Below are 16,261 nucleotides of genomic sequence, written 5' to 3' on the forward strand. Positions count from 1 at the left end.
TGCACCCTCATGCACATGTTGTGGGACTGTCCTCCTGTTCTGGCCTTTTGGACTACCGGGTCATTCCATATCAAGTGATCCAAATAGGAATATTTTTTTTACCTGACGTCTTTAGATTTTTTTTATTTTTATTTTTTATGAAGTACAACTTAAGTTAATTACAAATAAAAAGTTTTGAATTTTTTTCTTCATCAGTTAATTTTTTATAGACTTCTAAAGTTTTGAAAAAGTGTGAATTTTGGCCTGGTATGGCTTTACATTTTTTAACATATCTTGGGCTAGAATTAAGATAAATAGGTGGGAGAGGCATCATTTTTCTCAGCGCGGTACCGGCTTTCATTTGATATGTCACAAGACAATGTTTCTTTATATTTTGTTTTGGAGAAATCAAATTCAAAATTTTGATGCGCAATTGTGAAAAAAACATGTTTTAAAATTGTGAAAAAATGCATTTGTGTTACTTGTGTTCTTGGTTATATTTGTACAGGTTTTCAACTTGGGACCAAATTGGGATCAATTTTTTTTAATTTTTTTTTAAGCCTTGAATCATCTGATTTTATGTTTGTGTGAACTTCTTCCTTTTTTCTTTTCTAATTACAACTTGCTGAATTCAACATTTATATGCAACAATAAAAAAACATAAAAAACAAATACTGTAAGTGCCAGAACAAATACATCTTATCATCAGAACACAACTTGTTCAGCATTTTCAACCTGAATGCATTGAACAAACTGAAAGAAAAAAGCTGCTCATATCCTCAAGTGCGATTTTCTAAATAGTCTCATCCTAATTATATGTTAACAAGAGTACAAGAACCAATATTTATAACACCTATTTCTACAAAAACAATTGTTTTTTATTATATCACTAAACATGTAATTTATTAAGAAAAATAGTCCAGTAGATAAATCCTCATTCTATAAAATATGAACTAATCAAACAATTACCGTATATACTCGAGTATAAGCCGAATTTTTCAGCCCAGTTTTTGTGCTGAAAAGGCCCCCCTCGGCTTATACTCGAGTCAGCAAAAAAAAAAAAAAAAAAAAAATTATTATTTTTTTTTTTAGGTGGGGAGGTCTATGACCAGCAGCAATATCAATGTATAGAATCTCCCATAAAATAGTGGGGGAAAAAAAAGCTTTAAAAATAAATAAATGTTCTAAATCACTCCTTTCCCTAGAATAGACACAAAAGTAGAAAATTACTGTGACACACATACACATTAGGTATCCCTGTGTCTGAGAGTGCTCGGTCTACTGAATATAGGGGTTAATAGGAGCACTGCAGATACCCTATATTCAGCCAGGCTGAATTCCAAGTGGGGGTGGGGGGTGGGGAAAAGCAGTTCTCAAGCTCAGAGAAGGGGCAGACAGACAACCAAAAACACCCCCTCCCCTTCCCCTTTCCCAGCAACTATTGCACCCAAAAACTCCGACCATTTTAATTTTTTACATTTTCCAGTAGCTGCTGCATTCCCCCCCCTAGGCTTATACTCGAGTCAATAAATTTTCCCAGTTTTTTGTGGTAAAATTAGGGGGGTCGGCTTATACTCGAGTATATACGGTAATAGGACATTTTTAAACTACTGGCCTTTTATCATCAATTTGTCCTTTCTAGTGAGTGAAATGTAATCTTGTCCATAAGCGCTTACTAGCAATGGCCATTTCCTTTTGTGTCAAAGAGTACGTACGACCTGTCATGGTGTTAGGCTCCACCTGAGTTAATATCTGATTTTTGTTGACTTGTAAAATGTCTGGTTTTCTTGGATACACAAAGGATGGTGCTGGACCAGAAGGATGCAAAAAAGTCAATTTTACGTCTTCATTTTCACAATCTTTGGAGAGTACAGTAGCCATCCACCAGCGCCGATCATATTCACAGGTCACATAACCAGTTATGTCAACCATTGCCAATCTTGTGCCGCCTTCTACCACTTCATGGACTTCACTGTCCACAGGCTGAACAGATCTGAATTCAAGATTTTCGGAATGACACTGTAATAGTTATATTTTAAAATATTATCCCATCGCGATCCCAACTTGAATTTTGGTACAGATGTGGCTAAGGGCATAGCAGGCCCATGTGCATTTATTTGAAATTTTTAAATAAAACGTTTTTTCGGAAATGCGTTTTAAAATTTTGCGTTTGCGTTCACATGGGTAAAATATTAACAAAGATACTCTTGTGACATATTTGGTGAAAGCCTGTATAGTTCTGAGTAGAATGGCGTTTATTTTGTTTCTCTATATTTTTTCTAGCCTAAGTTATGAGGAGAAATGTAAAGGCAGGCAACACAGAAATTCACACTTTTTCTGAACTTTGAAAATCTATTAAAAATCCAAAAAAATTTCTAGAATTTGTTTTTCTTCACATTTTGCATTCTCTGACACACTATTACCAAATAACAAAATCTCAAAAGAATTAAAAATATAGAGGGAAAAATCATTGGTTCACTTGACACGGAATGACCCTACCACCTTTCAGTTTATGTCCTCCTTGGCAGGTCTTGTCATCCGGCTATCGCCAGGTCTAGTACTTTGCTTTCTGGACAATGATTCCCTTCAAAGTAGCATGTATACAATGCTGGGTCAAGTTACACTAGCTGCAAGAACCATGATTGCACACCAATGGAAGTGAGTGCCCAGCTTGACGGTGATGGAGCTCATCCAACATGTCGAACTAGTTTTTACTCTAGAAAGGATGCTGGCATCTAAGAACCATGAATACCCCAGCTTCCGGTCCAGGTTGGCACTCTGGTTTGACTATGTGGAGCGTGATGGAGATACTCTTTCAAACCCCAAACAGGGACTGAATACTAGTGAAAAAGAAGCATGGGAGGTGGATGGGGAGCGCCTGGAACAGATATAAAAGCCAGGGGACCACATCCATTTTAAGGTCGTGAATACGGTTGAACCAAGTAAGGGCATATGTACCATACTTCGGGAGATCCGCCGCAAGGGTTTCGAGCAGTGGAAGATAGTTGAGGTGAAACAAGTCCGAAGGATCAGGGGAATATAAATTCCCAAATATTTAAGGGAAGTAGTCTGCCACTTAAACAGGAAGTAGTTTCCAGCAAGATGAGCAACCTCTGCGTGGGGTAGTGTGATGTTGGAAGGCCTCACTTTTGAACAGGTTTACTTTAAAGTTACTGAGGTGACCAGCAGCTGAATTCACACAATATAGAATTAAGAGACACACATGGCTGGGAAACGTAAAGAAGGAGGTCATCGGCATACAGAGCCGCCTTAACTAGACAGCCACCCATTTGAAGGCCATGAATGTTAGGGTACTACCGTATGGCCACCGCCAAATGCTCCATAACCAGAGCATATAACAACAGCAACTGGGAGAAACTCTGACAAGTGCTGTTCCATATCGGAAAAGAATCAGGGAGTATCCCGTTGGCTCGGACCCTCGTATCACCATAAAGGAAAAAAAATAAAAAAAACTTTACTCAGGAAAACAGGACCCACGCTCATCTGCTGGAGCGTCGCGCATAGAAAGCCCCAGTGTACCCAGTAGAAAGCTTTTTCGGCATTCACAGATAGCAACTGTCTTCCAAATATCAATATCATGCAGCCTCTACAAGAGTTATTGTGACCTCTGTCCAATAGTAGTGTTTAGTGGTTGAGTCCAATTTAGTTCCATCCAAATCACTTCACTCATTACTAATACATCACCACTTTCTCAACATGTAGAAACAGAATGGTACTGAATGAAAGTTTGTGGCGAGTTGCTGGGGGACCCGAAAAACAGAAACCCAATTCACTTAAAAAGTAGTTTCTCACAGACTCCGCCGGACTTGCACCCGAAAAATGCAGAGAGAAAAGTCCTCCAAATGGGGGACGGTAGCCTTAACGGAGAAGTGACAAGAAATGAGGGCAGATCTTGAATTGGTGAAGGTAGTGAAAGTAATTGACAGTAACAAGTTCTCAGCATCATAGCTTCCACCATTCACGAACAAAAAGTGAAGGTAGTTTTGGTGTCCGATGTGCTATATAAGCTCTGTAATGTCAGAAGGGCAGTGTCAGGCAGGGGCTGCAATTTAGAGCTCCAAATCAGAGGCAGTCAGTGTCAGAGCGCACACTCAATAATGTGTTAAAAATACAACAAGAACTCCACTTGCAAGTCAGGAGGAAACTCATGCTATAAGGCTACATTACACGTGTAATACACTGAAAGCATAGGGAAAAAAGCCTCCCATTGATTTCAATGGGGAGAGCATGTATGCCGGCTCCCATTCAAGTCAATGGGAGCTGCTTTTTATGCGCTCATTCTGAACGTGTTTTTACGATCAGCATGAGCGCAGCGTTACATCGTGTAAAGGCTCCCTAAGATTGTGTTCATAACACATTGAGAGCACAAGTGTAGGCAAGTACTAGGAAACTCTTCCATCATAAGATGCATTCAGAAAGGCTTCAAACCCTCAGTTTTTCTCATTTATTTTAAGGCCTCATATTTACAAAAATAAATCAAGTAATCCACTAATTTGCACAATAACTAGCATGCAAAAAGAACATAATATAAATTTTTGCAAAATTATAAAAACTAAAATTTCACATGCACAAATATTCAGATCCTTTGCTATGACACTTGAAATTTCTATTTCCATTGATCATCTTTAGGCCCAGGCCCCACATTGCAGAAACACAATTTTTTTTGTTGTTGCAGGTTTTTCTGCGTTTTTTTTTTTTTTTTGAGCCAAAGCTAAGAACACTTCGGGCTAGTTCACACGTAGGCAAAGGGGTGGATTTTGACAGCGGATTTCGCTTCAAAATCCGCCCCTTTACAATGGTGGTCTATGTAGCGGGCTGCCGCTAGCGGAGAAAAGAAAAGACATGTCCTTTCTTCAGGCAGAAGCCACGCGGGCTCAGTCGCGTGGCTTCCCCCCCCGGCAGCTCCCTCCTATGTCGGCTCATTCATTTCACGTGTGAACTGACCCTTAGGGGGCATTCACATGATGTAACGCGGTGTTCATTCTGACAGGTAAACTTGTGTCAGAATCAGTGCTGCAAAATAGAATCCCATTGACTTCAATGGGTTCCGTTTAGCGCGTGTAAATCAACGGGTTAAAAAGCCTTCCATTGATTTCAATGTGTTACGCACACTAAACGGAACCCATTGAAGTCAATGGGATTCTGTTTTGCAGCACTGATTCTGACACGAGTTTACGTGTCAGAATCAACGCCGCGTTACATCATGTGAATGCCCCCCTTATACTTTCTACCTTCTGATCAATCCACTCTTGGCTTTAGCTTAAAAAAAACGCTACATTTCCGCAATGTGGAGCCTCAGCCTTAAAGGGGTTGTCCCATCACAAGGATCCTATCTATACTGCTTGATAATGTGGATGTAAGACTTTTCCTAAATACATTGCTTCAGCAAAACTGCTTTGTTTGTCCACTATCTTACGTTATTCATTTTTTGGGACACATCCCTTGACTTATCTGGTCATAAGTCAAGTGATGTATCTGCTGCTCTCAGGGGGGAGGGAGGAGGGGCTATGTGCACGGGAGCCAGCCTGGAGGGGGGGGGTAGTTTACCATTTGGGGGGGGAAGGGGCCGCCAATTCAAACCCGGCATCCGCTGTAATAGAGAGGCGGACGCCAGCACAGATGCCAGCAACATCGCTATGCTTCTGCCCTGCATGAAGCCAGCAGCGGCAGGAGCGATGCTGCTATTCGGGAAGGGGGGGGGGGAGCGGAATAACAGCATTGCTTCTGCCGCTGCTGGCTTCATGCAGGGCAGGAGCATAGCGATGTTGCTGGCATCTGTGCCGGCGTCTACACTCCCCGGCATCCGCCTCTCTATTACAGCGGATGCCGGGTTTGTATTCACATATGCAAAGACAAGCAGCGAGATGCCGCTGGCCCTGCGTGCACACTCATAGACCAGTCTAGCCTTCACAATGTGAATACAGACCCGGTATCCGCTGTAATAGAGAGAGGCGGATGTCGGGTCTGTAATCTCATTGTGAAGGCTAGACTGGTGTATGAGCGCGCACGCAGGGCCAGCGGCATCTTGCCGCTTGGCTTTGCATATGTGACCCCGCCCACCAATGACGCAACAAAGCTGGAAGACAGAAGATTTTTGAGCAACGAAGACTGGTGAGTATGCGACGTGGGAATACCCCTTTAAGCGGTTTCTACATCTTGACTGGAGTCCAACAGTGGTAAATACAGCTGGTTGGACAGGATTTGTAAACACACACATCCCTGTCTATATAAAAAGTCTCACAGCTGACAATACATATCAGAGCAAATACCATAAGACCAATCATCACTGCAGCACTCCACCAATATCGGCTTTATGGCGGTGGCCAAGAAGTCTCATGAGGAAGACACATGCAAGCCCATCTGGAGTCTGCAAAAAAAGCATTCAAAAGGCTCTGAGAATCGAAGCAGGAAAGTTCAGTCTGTTTCTACAGACTAGAGAATCCAGTCTCAGTCCAAGGCTAGCTGCACACAAACAAATTTTACCCATAAAACTTGGTCCGTGTGTTAGCCAGATTTACCAGTTTAAAGGGGTATTCCCATGTACATAATCATATCTATATTTGTAGTGAATTAAAAGTTAAACATTTTTGCAAATATAAGTAATTAAACATTCTGCAAAGTTGTAAAGATTTTCTCTAACCATCTTAGTGGTGACAGTCTGTTATCTTGATTGGTTGCCATGGATACGACCACTAATGCAGAATCTTTCTATGGTCTGGGATTTGTCAGGTACCCAGCCATGACTTTCTTATTGTAGCCGGGTTATCAGGCAGGGACACTACATGTATCAGAAGATATCCCGGCCACAATAAGGACATCATGGCTGATTTTCTGACCTTAGAAAGTTCCTGCATTCATGGTCGTATCCATTGGCAACCGATCAAGATAACAGACTGTGACCGCAAGATATTTAGAACAAATCTTTAAAATTATGCAAAATGTTTAATTACTTATATTTGCAAAAATGTTTAATTTTTAATTATCTACAAATTTAAAAATAATTATGTACATGAGAATACCTCTAACTTCAAGCCGGGAGTGTGAAAGCTAGAATCCTATTTATGTTTGAAGGTAGGAGTCCCAGGCTCCCAGCAACATACTGCCTTGTACCAGTTACAATAGGTGACAATATGTCACTAGGGGGCAGGGACTCCTAGTATCATCAATAACTATACTGCTAAGAGTCCCGCTCCCAGCATGAAGTTCAAACCGGTAAATCCTGATAACACTCAGACCAAGTTTCATGGGTGAAACCTAGGTCGTGTGCAAGCTAAGTATCATGTCTGGAGGAAACCAGACACTGCTCCTCACCTGCTGAATACCATCCCTACAGTGAAGCATGGTGGTTGCAGCTTCATGCTGTGAAGGGGTTTTTCAGCATCCGGGACATGAGTTTGTAGGGGATGAGAGAATGATAAATGGTGCAAAGTATGGAGACATTCTTAAAAGGATTCTACCATTAAAACCCTTTTTGTTCTCGTTAACACGTCGGAATAGCCTTAAGAAAGGCTATTCTTCTCCTACCTTTAGAAGTCGTCTCCGGCCCGCCGTTCCGTTAAAATTCTGTTTTTTTGTCGGTATGCAAATGAGATCTCTCGTAGCACTGGAGGCTTCCCCAATGCTGCGAGAGAACTCTTTCCAGCGACGCCACCATCTTCTTCAGCAACTTCCTCTTCACTCATCTTCTTCCGGCTGGGGTCACACTTCGACGCCTGTGCAGTCGGTTCTGCCATCGGGCCTCACGCAGAATCGACTGCAAATACCAGTGGCCAGAGCGTACTGCACATGCTTGCGTAAGCAGCCACAAAAAAAAGCCGCCGGCATTTGCAATTGGCTCTTGCATGAGGCCCGATGGCAGAGCCGACTGCGCAGGCATCGAAGTGTGACCCCAGCCAGCAGAAGACGAGTGAAGAGGAGGTTGCTGAAGAAGATGGAGGTGTCGCTGGAGAGTGTTCTCTCGCAGCATTGGGGACGCCCCAAGTGCTGTTTGAGCTCTGGGGCCCGCCCCAGTGCTGTGAGAGAACTCATTTGCATACCGACAAAAAACTGAATTTTAACCAAACGGCGGGCCGGAGACGACTTCTAAAGGTAGGAGAAGAATAGCCTTTCTTAAAGCTATTCCAACGTGTTAACGGGAAAAAAAGAAGGGTTTTAATGGTAGATTCCCTTTAATGAAAACCAAATCAAGAGTGCTCTGGACCTCAGACGATGCTCAGAGTTTAAATTTCGGCAAGACAATGACCCTAAGCTCATAGCCAAGACAACATAAGTTTTTCTTAGGAACTAGTCTGATTGGGCTCAAGTCAGGACTATACCTGGGCAAACACCATGCTTTGATGAGACCTGAAAAAGGCTGTCTACCAATGGTCCCCACCCAAGCTGACATAGCTTGAGATGATCTACAAAAAAGAATGCAGAAAATCCCCAAATCCACATGTACAAACCTTGAGGCATTATACCCAAAGGCTGTAATCGCTGCCAAAGCTGCTTCAACTAAGTACTGAAGAACTAAAGGGAATGCAGAATTTTAGTGTTTCCTTTTCAATAAATTATCAAAGATCTCTAACATTTTATTACCACCTTGGCAGTGCAGGTCATTTATTGCAGAGTATTGAGTATTTTAACACAAGGCTGCAACAAAATGATTTAAAAAGAAAAAAGAAAAAGAAAAAGGGTCGAGGCTCTGGAGACTTCACAAATGCAATGAATATAGCAAACATTTATAAAGCTTCAATAATCTGACAGAGGCTAAACAAGTGTCCTTTTGGCAATTTCTGGGCAACTATAATTCCTTAAAGGGTTTCCAGCCCCTCAGTCGTTGTTCATACTGATAACCTGTTAGGCTGGTCTTACACGACCGTAGTTTAAGACCGCAAATGGTCCGCAATTGAGGGTTTTCAATTGTGGACACATTATACTCAATGCAGCCTCTTACACCACCGGATATTTTATCCGTGGTGTGCCGGGCCGCAACCGGGGTCCGCACTTTTTAGAACATGTCCGTAATGGCCGCAATTCACAGCACTGCACGGACTCGTCCATAGAACTCGTGTAAGACCATCCTTAGGGTCATTGCTGCGAGCTCTGTCCACTGTACATTGGCAGCCCCAGGGTAGTGCAGCTTTGCACTAAGAGGATAGCTGCTTCCAACTTGTCAGTCACTGTAGCTTCTGGTGCCCAAAACAGCTGATTGGTGTGGGGTCCAGGTGTCGGAGACCCTCAGATACTAATATCATTTTGAAAAACTGGGGGTTGAACCACTTTAATGTCAGATGAGTGGGAATCAGACACCGGAAACTTCTAATCAGATGTTTGAAAAGACTGCAAAATTCAGATTAGCGCTGCGGCCTCTTCACTGCTTAGTACTACTGCACTTAAAGGCTATGCCACGTCACTGGTCAGTAACGCTAAAGCAGCACTCACCCAAAGTACAACCCCTGTCCATAAAGTAGGATTCCTAGTATTACGAGTAAGAAAATAAGATTGCAAGCCCTAAAGCACAAGACTCCATAGTACAGCCTTACAAGGCAGATTGTTTAGAAAGTTCTGAAACCTGCTCAGCTGTGCCCTTATAAAGTAAGCAGACCTGTCATGGCATGCTATTTATAGCACAATTGTGATGTGCACAGAAAGCTCAGGTGATCTGATCGGACAGCAGTATCAATAATGTATCGGAGGATACATAATGCCAATACTATACATTTCATTCTGGCTTGCTTGCACAGGTCCAGGGCACAGGTCCAGAGAATTCTGCTGGTAAAGGCTCTGTATGGAGAGATGTACTGTATACAATAAATGATGGATGCGCCTCTGCTATATGTTATATATATTTAGGACTTGTGTAAACATGTGGTCAATGTCTGCTTGTCAGAAACGCTGTATACACTGCTGTATACACTGCTATTTGTATAAGCGGAGATGTTACACGCCAGAAAGGGCCATGTTTCCGTGGTTACTAATTAGCAGTTAGTGTGGTTAGGCCTGTTACACAGACTCACAAACACGGCTGTCTCCTTGTCACTGGCTTGTGGGACAGAGGCCATGTTTAGGGCGAGCGAGTCTTATAGGAACACAGGCCGCCTATGATAAACCTCCTGAAGAATGTCACACTCTCAGTATAAGGTAGACTTTAATACAAGTGCCAATTGTGAGAAAAGAAAAATCTGTGGTGACCTAAATATGTCTCAGACATGGAAGGGAATGCAGTCTGGACCCTGACAGCAACACCAAGCGGCCCCAGTGTCTTCATAGTGGGTTAGGCGGCGTGACCTTGTACTAAAATACTCCTCATTACCATATGTATCAATGGCAGCTCTGCTACAAATACCAGGACTGGACAGACGTACAGGGCACCAGGTATCAGATATAGTTCAGGCGATAAGCGGAGCCGCTATCCTTAGCGGCCAATCACATTGCAGATGTCAGCTTTCAAGGACAGGTTAGAAGATGAAAGCAGCAACCTGACCGGTTACAAGGTCTGCACTTCTTACCCAGTCTAGATTTGATACATGAGGGCAACAAAACAGAACGCCATAGCAGGGGGTATAATAGCAACTACTGCATGGCCCCTCCAAATCACTTGTCAATGCAGTTTTTGCAGATATGTCTAGAGGTTGTTCCATAACACTGTTCTGTACAGGACAGAAACATCACACCACATAGGAGGGATCGGTCATGTGCTGCCCCTTACTACAGATACCCCCAACCCCTGCACTGACCAAACACATTTGGCAAGATCTACAGTGTCTGAGCCGCAGCTGCTGTGCCACCTCTTTACAGCATCAGCATTGTGGCCCCCAGTTAGTTCCCATGACCTATAGCTCTAGATGAGGCTTCCAGCCATGTTGTAGGTACTGTATAGCCCCAGCAGTGCGCTGTGCTGCAGAGTTTGCCCTGGTCTCTGCATTGCTGCTCTCCCTGCGCACACCAGGCGCTCTCTCCCCTCTCCCACCCACTGCAGAACTTTACCCCATGGCAGACCCCTCTGCTAGCACTCCAATAATGTCACATCCCAGCCCCATATTTTTCAGGAGACCTCCCAGATCTCCTCTCAGCCCCTTTATTTCAACTCACCCTTAATTTTTGCCAGAACCCCTGCGGGTGAAACTCGTGCAGGAAGGGGTTAAAGGGGGTGCCCTCCTCATTGCTGCCCTCCACTTTGTCGGTGGGCACCGCAGCATCGTCCATACTCACGGCTGCTCGGATGGGAGCAGGACAGCTGTACTAGCCTGGGCCCGGGTGGGAACGGCTCAGAGGATGTGGGCGGAGCCTCAGCTTCCGCCTTTAGCTGCCGTTAACCCTGTCGCTGCCGCGAGCCACACACTGCCTTGTGATTCCTGTCATGTCCGGGCGGTGATTACACTCAGGGCTGAGCAACCGAGATGAACCCGCTCTGCTGCCCGGGCTGCTTTTGTGACACCGGGCCAAGGCCCAGGGGGAGGGGAGGTGACAACTGCCTGAGCATATCCTGCATGGCTTCATTCATAGACAGGTCTGACAACTAATAACAACATCACTGAGACTTTCATAGGAGTGACAGTGTCAAGCTATACATTACATATTATACACACACCCTTGTGAGGAGTGTGTGCCAGCCACCTAGTGTATACTCAGTTTGCCATCCTTCTTCCAGCATACTGCCATATACAGTATTTCCCCACAAGACAGGGTGTCAGCTCCTGTATAGCATTATATATGTAGCAATGTTTTCACTGTTTATTTTCCTATGTTCTGATACAATGTGTTACTGTTGTGTTTCTCTTGCAGGCCAAGTATATAGGCAGAACATGCTTGTGTCACCGAAGCATTTCCTAGGACCTGTCCTGTGTTATGAGCCCCCACTAGCTACAGTGTGATTCTTTCTTACGCTGGGTGAGGGCTTCTTATAAATAGGGGACCCTTTGCACCTTTTTAAAAACTGAGTCCATTTGGTTGGTTGGTTTACACCATACTAGAAAGCATCTACTGCGTCATGAGGAATCAGAGGCCTAGTCTGTGACTGTGGTAAAGTGTATCCACTGTGAAAACAGGGTCAATACCTGTGTGTACAAGCTCCAGGGGACTGAATATAAATCAAGGTTTATCCTGATCACTTGTCTTGTCTGCTTACAATCTAGATCAAACCTATTTATATACCAGCTTATCACAGGATAGCTTTACCTCATCTTTGTATGGCATAAAGTTCTCCAATAATCATGCAATACACAGAAATAATATGAAAAAAACTTTATACATCTTGTGGGGAAGGTAGCTCGGTAGCAGCAACGGTGCGGACCCAACCAGTCAGAGACAGGGAAACAAATTCTGGTGCAAACAGGTTTATTTAGTAAAAACTTCAAAATAAACCCTTATGTCAGGTACAAAAATAAGCAAAATAAAATACAGCCTTAACTTCAGGCAAAACAGTATGAAACAAAATCCAGCTCATCTGAGCTCTAACTAATACAGAATAAGGCTAACTGTACATGTAGCTTACTTATGGCCACACGATCAAACAACACAGTTTGTTTTGGTCTCACCAAAACTCAGCTCTCCAGGACAAACCCAGGTCCTCCACTCACTCCCAGGTTCTGCCTTGAAGTGCAGGCTCTTCAGCCTTTTATGGCCCAGTAATAAGCCTATGACCCACACCTGGAGCTGAAGCCTACTCAAGACCTGCATTGGACCACACATATGTAAGGAATCTGGGGGAGATATACTGGGACACTAGCACTCTTCCTGTCACCTTCTCAAAATCTTTAATAAAAATACCATATACACTGCTCAAAAAATAAAGGGAATACTCAAATAACATCCTAGATCTGAATGAATGAAACATTCTCATTGAATACTTTGTTCTGTACAAAATTGAATGTGATGACAACAAAATCACACAAAAATCATTGATGGAAATCAAATTTATTAACTAATGGAGGCCTGGATTTGGAGTCACCCCCAAAATTAAAGTGGAAAAACACACTACAGGCTGATCCAATTTTGATGTAATATCCTTAAAACATGTCAAAATGAGGCTCAGTAGTGTGTGTGGCCTCCATGTGCCTGTATGACCTCCCTACAATGCCTGGGCATGCTCCTGATGAGGTTGTGGAAGGTCTCCTGAGAAATCTCCTCCCAGACCTGGACTAAAGCATCTGCCAACTCCTGGACAGTCTGTGGTGCAACGTGACGTTGGTGGATGGAGCGAGATATGATGTCCCAGATTTAGGTATGGGGAACGGGCAGGCCAGTCCATAGCTTCAATGCCTTCATCTTGCAGGAACTGACAACACACTCCAGCCACATGAGGTCTGGCATTGTCCTGCATTGGGAGGAACCCAGGGCCAACCGCACCAGCATATGGTCTCGCAAGGGGTCTGAGGATCTCGATACCTAATGGCAGTCAGGCTACCTCTGGCGAGCACATGAAAGGGAGCAGGACAGCTCCCTTCAAAGAAATGCCACCCCACACCATTACTGACCCACTGCCAAACGGGTCATGCTGAAGGATGTTGCAGGCAGCAGATCACTCTCCACGGCATCTCCAGACTCTGTCACGTCTGTCACATGTGCTCAGTGTGAACCTGCTTTCATCTGTGAAAAGCACAGGGTGCCAGTGGCGAAGTTGCCAATCCTGGTGTTCTTTGGCAAATGCCAAGCATCCTGCACGGTGTTGGGCTGTGAGCATAACCCCCATCTGTGGACATCAGGCCCTCATACCATCCTCATAGAGTCAGTTTCTAACCGTTTGTGCAGACACATGCACATTTGTGGCCTTCTGGAGGTCATTTTGCAGGGCTCTGGCAGTGCTCCTCCTGTTCCTCCTTGCACAAAAGCAAAGGTAGCGGTCCTGCTGCTGAGTTGTTGCCCTCCTACGGCCTCCTCCATGTCTCCTGGTGTACTGGCCTGTAGCCTCTGAACACTACGCTATAGACACTACTGTGAGGAAGTACGTTCCTGACTGACTGTCAGAAACGCCCTTCTGACAGTGAAGAGCAACGGTACCGGCACCGATAGCTCTTCACTGGGGGCACAGAATGGGAAAGCCGATAGTGCGCTGAATTCAGTGCACCGTCGGCTTTCTAGCGGTGTATTACACTGCATGTGCCCCAGATGGTGAAAGGTCCTCGGGAACATGCAGTTTTATATACCTCTAGAAAGCCAACAGTGTGCTGAATTCAGCGCTCTGTCAGCTTTCCCGTTATGTGCCCCGGAGAAAGAGATATTAGTGCAATTACCGATAGCAATTCACCGTCAGAGGGGCGTTCCTGACAGTCTAGCTGGGAATGCCCCTCCTGACAGTAGGTGTCCGTAGTGCTATACTGTCAGAGGGGGCGATCCATTACACTGGGTTATAATTCAGCGCTCTGTTAGCTTTCTAGCAGTATATAAAACCTCATGTGCCTAAAGACATGAAAGGTCCTCTTTAACACAGAATTTGACCAAGTAGAAAAAAATTTGTTTTACAAATTGAAGATTTTAAAAACACTTTTTGAAAAAATAAACAGAACCAAATCTCACTTTAAAAACACCCCTCCAAAATCTGCCTCCTATACATTTCAATGGGTGTTTAGGGCAGCAGCTGTCTGGAGAATGGGCAGGATGCTTCTATGTTCTGCTAGTTGAAAAAGTCAAGTTACAAAAAAAAATGCCTCTGTCTTCCATTGAAATTATTATTATTTTTTTTCAAAAACAGTTTGACGCTGGGTTCACACCTGCGTCTGGGGTCTCCGTACTATGGTTTCCGTCTTCTGCATGGCAGAAGACGGAAACCATAGATCGGGTCCGGCCGTGCGCGGCGGTGAGCGGTTTAGGTTCTCCGCCGCGAAACCGGATTTTTTTATCCGGACACAGAGTACTGCATGTCCGACTCTGTGTCCGGATTATAAAACCCGGTTTCGCGGCGGAGAGCGCAAAACGCTCACTGCCGCGCACGGCCGGACAGCTTTCTCCTGCAGGCTTCCGTATCCTGCATCTGTTTTATGCAGGAAACGGAAACCTGCAATAAGGACCGACGACGCAGATGTGAATGAGCCCTTAGGCAGAATCTGTCTCAAAATCAGAACCAAATTCTTGTGAACATATATAAATCATAGCAGGATCTGCTGTCATGTAGGATGACAATATTGAATTATGATTTGGTGGCAAGCTGTCTTGTAGCTGTCTAATAAAAACGGCGACCATATCACGTTACAAAAATGCCAACACCTCTGTTTCCTTCTTTTTTGCTAACATATGGCAATATTTAGATTCTGGATAACAATATAACAATATTCCTTCCTACATGTAATTCATACACAGCCGAAAGACAGTATGGATAATTCCAGAAAAAGGAAGCTGATTGGCTAGTCACAGGAATCTTTCTTTTTTTTTTTTTATAAATTCTTTATTTATAAACACAGATACAGTAGAAACCGAGCAAACTGTAAAAAACAGGCAAACGATTGTCATAACAACAAAGGGCCCCTGGGACCCAGGAACCGAACAAGACAAGAAATGCGGAGGCGGGCCGCCACAACAATCAATGGGCGAACAAACAAGACCAAGGGAAGGGGGAGGCGGAGCAAACAGAAGGAGAGGGGGGCGTGAAAGAAAGAAGGAAGGGAAAGGGACAAAAGGGAGAGGAAGGGAGCAGGAGGAAGGGGGGGGTGGCCCAAGCCCAGGACCAGGTCTCAATCCCGTCCCAAGGTGTCTCTATAAAGTTGGGATCCCTGAAACAAGATCCACGGGGTCCAAGCCCTCAGAAAGGACTCATGTTTGTCTCGAAGAGACGCCGTGAGGTCCTCCATAGATTGAATGTCCTCTACCTTACGGATCCAGTGTCGCAGAGACGGGGGGTTAGGAGACTTCCAGAGGGCCGGGATACACGCTCTGGCCGCGTTGATCAGGTGGCGAATCGCCGACCGGCGGTAGGCCCGTCGAGGAATGTTGGAGAGACGTAGAAGAAAGCAAGCTGGGGTGTTGGGAAGGGAAGACTGAAAGATTTGAGAAGTCAGACGGTGAACACCGTCCCAAAAACCCCTTAAAGCCGGACAACTCCAAAAGACATGAAGGAGAGTCCCCTCCTCCGAGCCACAGCGCCAACAAAGTGGGGAGGTGGAGGGAAAAAACTTGTGCAGCAAGGCCGGGACATGGTACCACCTGGTGAGGATTTTGTAGCCCGCCTCCTGAAACTTACATGCCACCGAGCTTTTGTGGGCGAGCTCCAAAATCCTGACACAGTCCGCGTCCGAAAAGGAGAGACAGAGATCTGCCTCCCACTTGGCCAGGAAGGGAGGTCTATGAC

The 16,261-nt window shown here is 44.5% G+C and overlaps 1 protein-coding gene across 1 annotated transcript in view; it reads right to left on the minus strand.

Moving 5' to 3' along the window:
* Positions 1-11,265, minus strand: part of LPCAT4 (lysophosphatidylcholine acyltransferase 4) — a 28,016-nt gene extending 16,751 nt beyond the window's left edge. Inside the window, exon 1 of the mRNA XM_075276682.1 lies at positions 11,074-11,265. Within this exon, the coding sequence (XP_075132783.1) occupies positions 11,074-11,187 (114 nt within the window). The 5' untranslated portion in view covers positions 11,188-11,265. The remainder of the gene's footprint in view (positions 1-11,073) is intronic.
* Between the last annotated feature and the right edge of the window lie 4,996 nt (positions 11,266-16,261).

Source organism: Leptodactylus fuscus, chromosome 1 (assembly GCF_031893055.1).
Source record: "Leptodactylus fuscus isolate aLepFus1 chromosome 1, aLepFus1.hap2, whole genome shotgun sequence".
In the NCBI taxonomy this organism is placed as follows: domain Eukaryota; kingdom Metazoa; phylum Chordata; class Amphibia; order Anura; family Leptodactylidae; genus Leptodactylus; species Leptodactylus fuscus.